The sequence below is a fragment of the Eucalyptus grandis genome, chromosome 11, assembly GCF_016545825.1.
Source record: "Eucalyptus grandis isolate ANBG69807.140 chromosome 11, ASM1654582v1, whole genome shotgun sequence".
In the NCBI taxonomy this organism is placed as follows: domain Eukaryota; kingdom Viridiplantae; phylum Streptophyta; class Magnoliopsida; order Myrtales; family Myrtaceae; genus Eucalyptus; species Eucalyptus grandis.
In genome coordinates this window covers 4,916,619-4,918,088 of record NC_052622.1, presented here as the reverse complement: position 1 = coordinate 4,918,088, position 1,470 = coordinate 4,916,619, and the positions used below count along the sequence as shown (strand labels likewise).

At 36.8% G+C, this 1,470-nt stretch overlaps 1 protein-coding gene across 1 annotated transcript; it reads right to left on the bottom strand.

The window, feature by feature from the left end:
* Positions 1 to 634: 634 nt before the first annotated feature.
* On the bottom strand, positions 635 to 1,211 carry LOC120289359 (rust resistance kinase Lr10-like). Its single transcript, XM_039304158.1, has one exon. The coding sequence runs from the start codon at positions 1,207 to 1,209 to the stop codon at positions 700 to 702; it is 510 nt and encodes a 169-aa protein (XP_039160092.1). The 5' UTR covers positions 1,210 to 1,211; the 3' UTR covers positions 635 to 699.
* Between the last annotated feature and the right edge of the window lie 259 nt (positions 1,212 to 1,470).

The window sequence follows — 1,470 nt, the reverse complement described above, 5'->3', positions numbered from 1 at the left end:
TAGTTCACCGCCCTCCCAAAATAATACTATATTGTGGGGAACAAAGCTTTTCCAATTAAACTGTGCATGATTCTAAACATCATTGCTATCTTCAAATGGAAAACTAGCGGAAATTATGGGAGCGCTCAATGAAGTTGAAAATGTTTCTAATTCCATCTCAACTTTGTCATCGTCAATTGGCTCATCTGGTGGGTAAATAAGCGGTTTTGGAGGCATTTGAATATTATCAATATCTCCCTCAAGCATTCCTAAGACTTTATTCATGGGAGGCCGATGGTCAGGGATTAGTTGTATACACCAAAGTGCAACAATTATCAGCTTTTTTATCACCTCCCTTTCCTCTTCTACAACTTCTTTCATTTCAATGGTTTCTCCTTCATTGACTTGGGCATACACCCACAGCGGAAAATAAATTTGGCTTGAGTGCTCCGCATTTGCATTTACATTTTCCTTCTACCTGCCATTTCCATGAGTAACATCCCAAAGCTATAAACATCTGCTTTATAAGATACACCACTAATATTTTTGTAGAACAACTCAGGCGCCATATATCCTAACGTTCCTCTTGCAGTAGTCATCGAGACTATGCTATGATCAATGGGATAAAGTTTTGCGAGTCCAAAATCAGAAACTTTTGGAGTGAAATTCTTATCTAAAAGAATGTTGTGAGGTTTGATATCAAAGTGTAGTATTTGCATGTCACACCCCGATGTAAATATCAATCCCCTTCGCCACCCCAAGAGCGATCTCATATATTTTCTTGTAATCAAGAAACTTATCACCTTCCTTGGTGAAAATGTGCTTATCCAAAGATCCATTTGACATGAAATCATACACCAAAGCCCGTTTTGAACCTTCAAAGCAAAAACCGATGAGTTGCACTACATTAACATGGTGAATTCTTCCAATAGTAGCCACTTCACTGATAAAATCTTGGTCATTGCCCTTCGACTGCTTCAAAATCTTGATAGCCACTTCGTTGCCGCTTCTGAGAGTTCCTTTGTATACAAAACCATATCCCCCTTCACCTAGTTTATGCTTAAAATTTCCGGTGATCTTCTTCATATTTGAGTAAGAGTACCTTATGGGCAAAAAGTTGTTATGAGCTTGCAAAAATTCTTCAATGTTCTTGTCCATTGCTAAGTGCCTTCTCTTGTACTTGTAGATTAGAAATATCACAACAAATGGCGTCCCAATTACGAACTTCATTACACAGAAATATGCTGAAAAATTTTTGATCGATTAGAATATTTTTTAAAATTATTGTAAGAATAAACAATTGCGGCTTACCTAATGGCATAAAATCCCAAATAGTCCAAAATGCAATATTGACACCTGTGGAAGGAATGAATGATGTGAATAAAAAAAATTGAAGGAAAATAAGTTCGGAAAGAAAAAGACACGAGGAAACAAAGTAGTAGCAAGCTTCTTTGTACAAGTCGAATGTTGTCCAAAAGAATATGAGAAGTG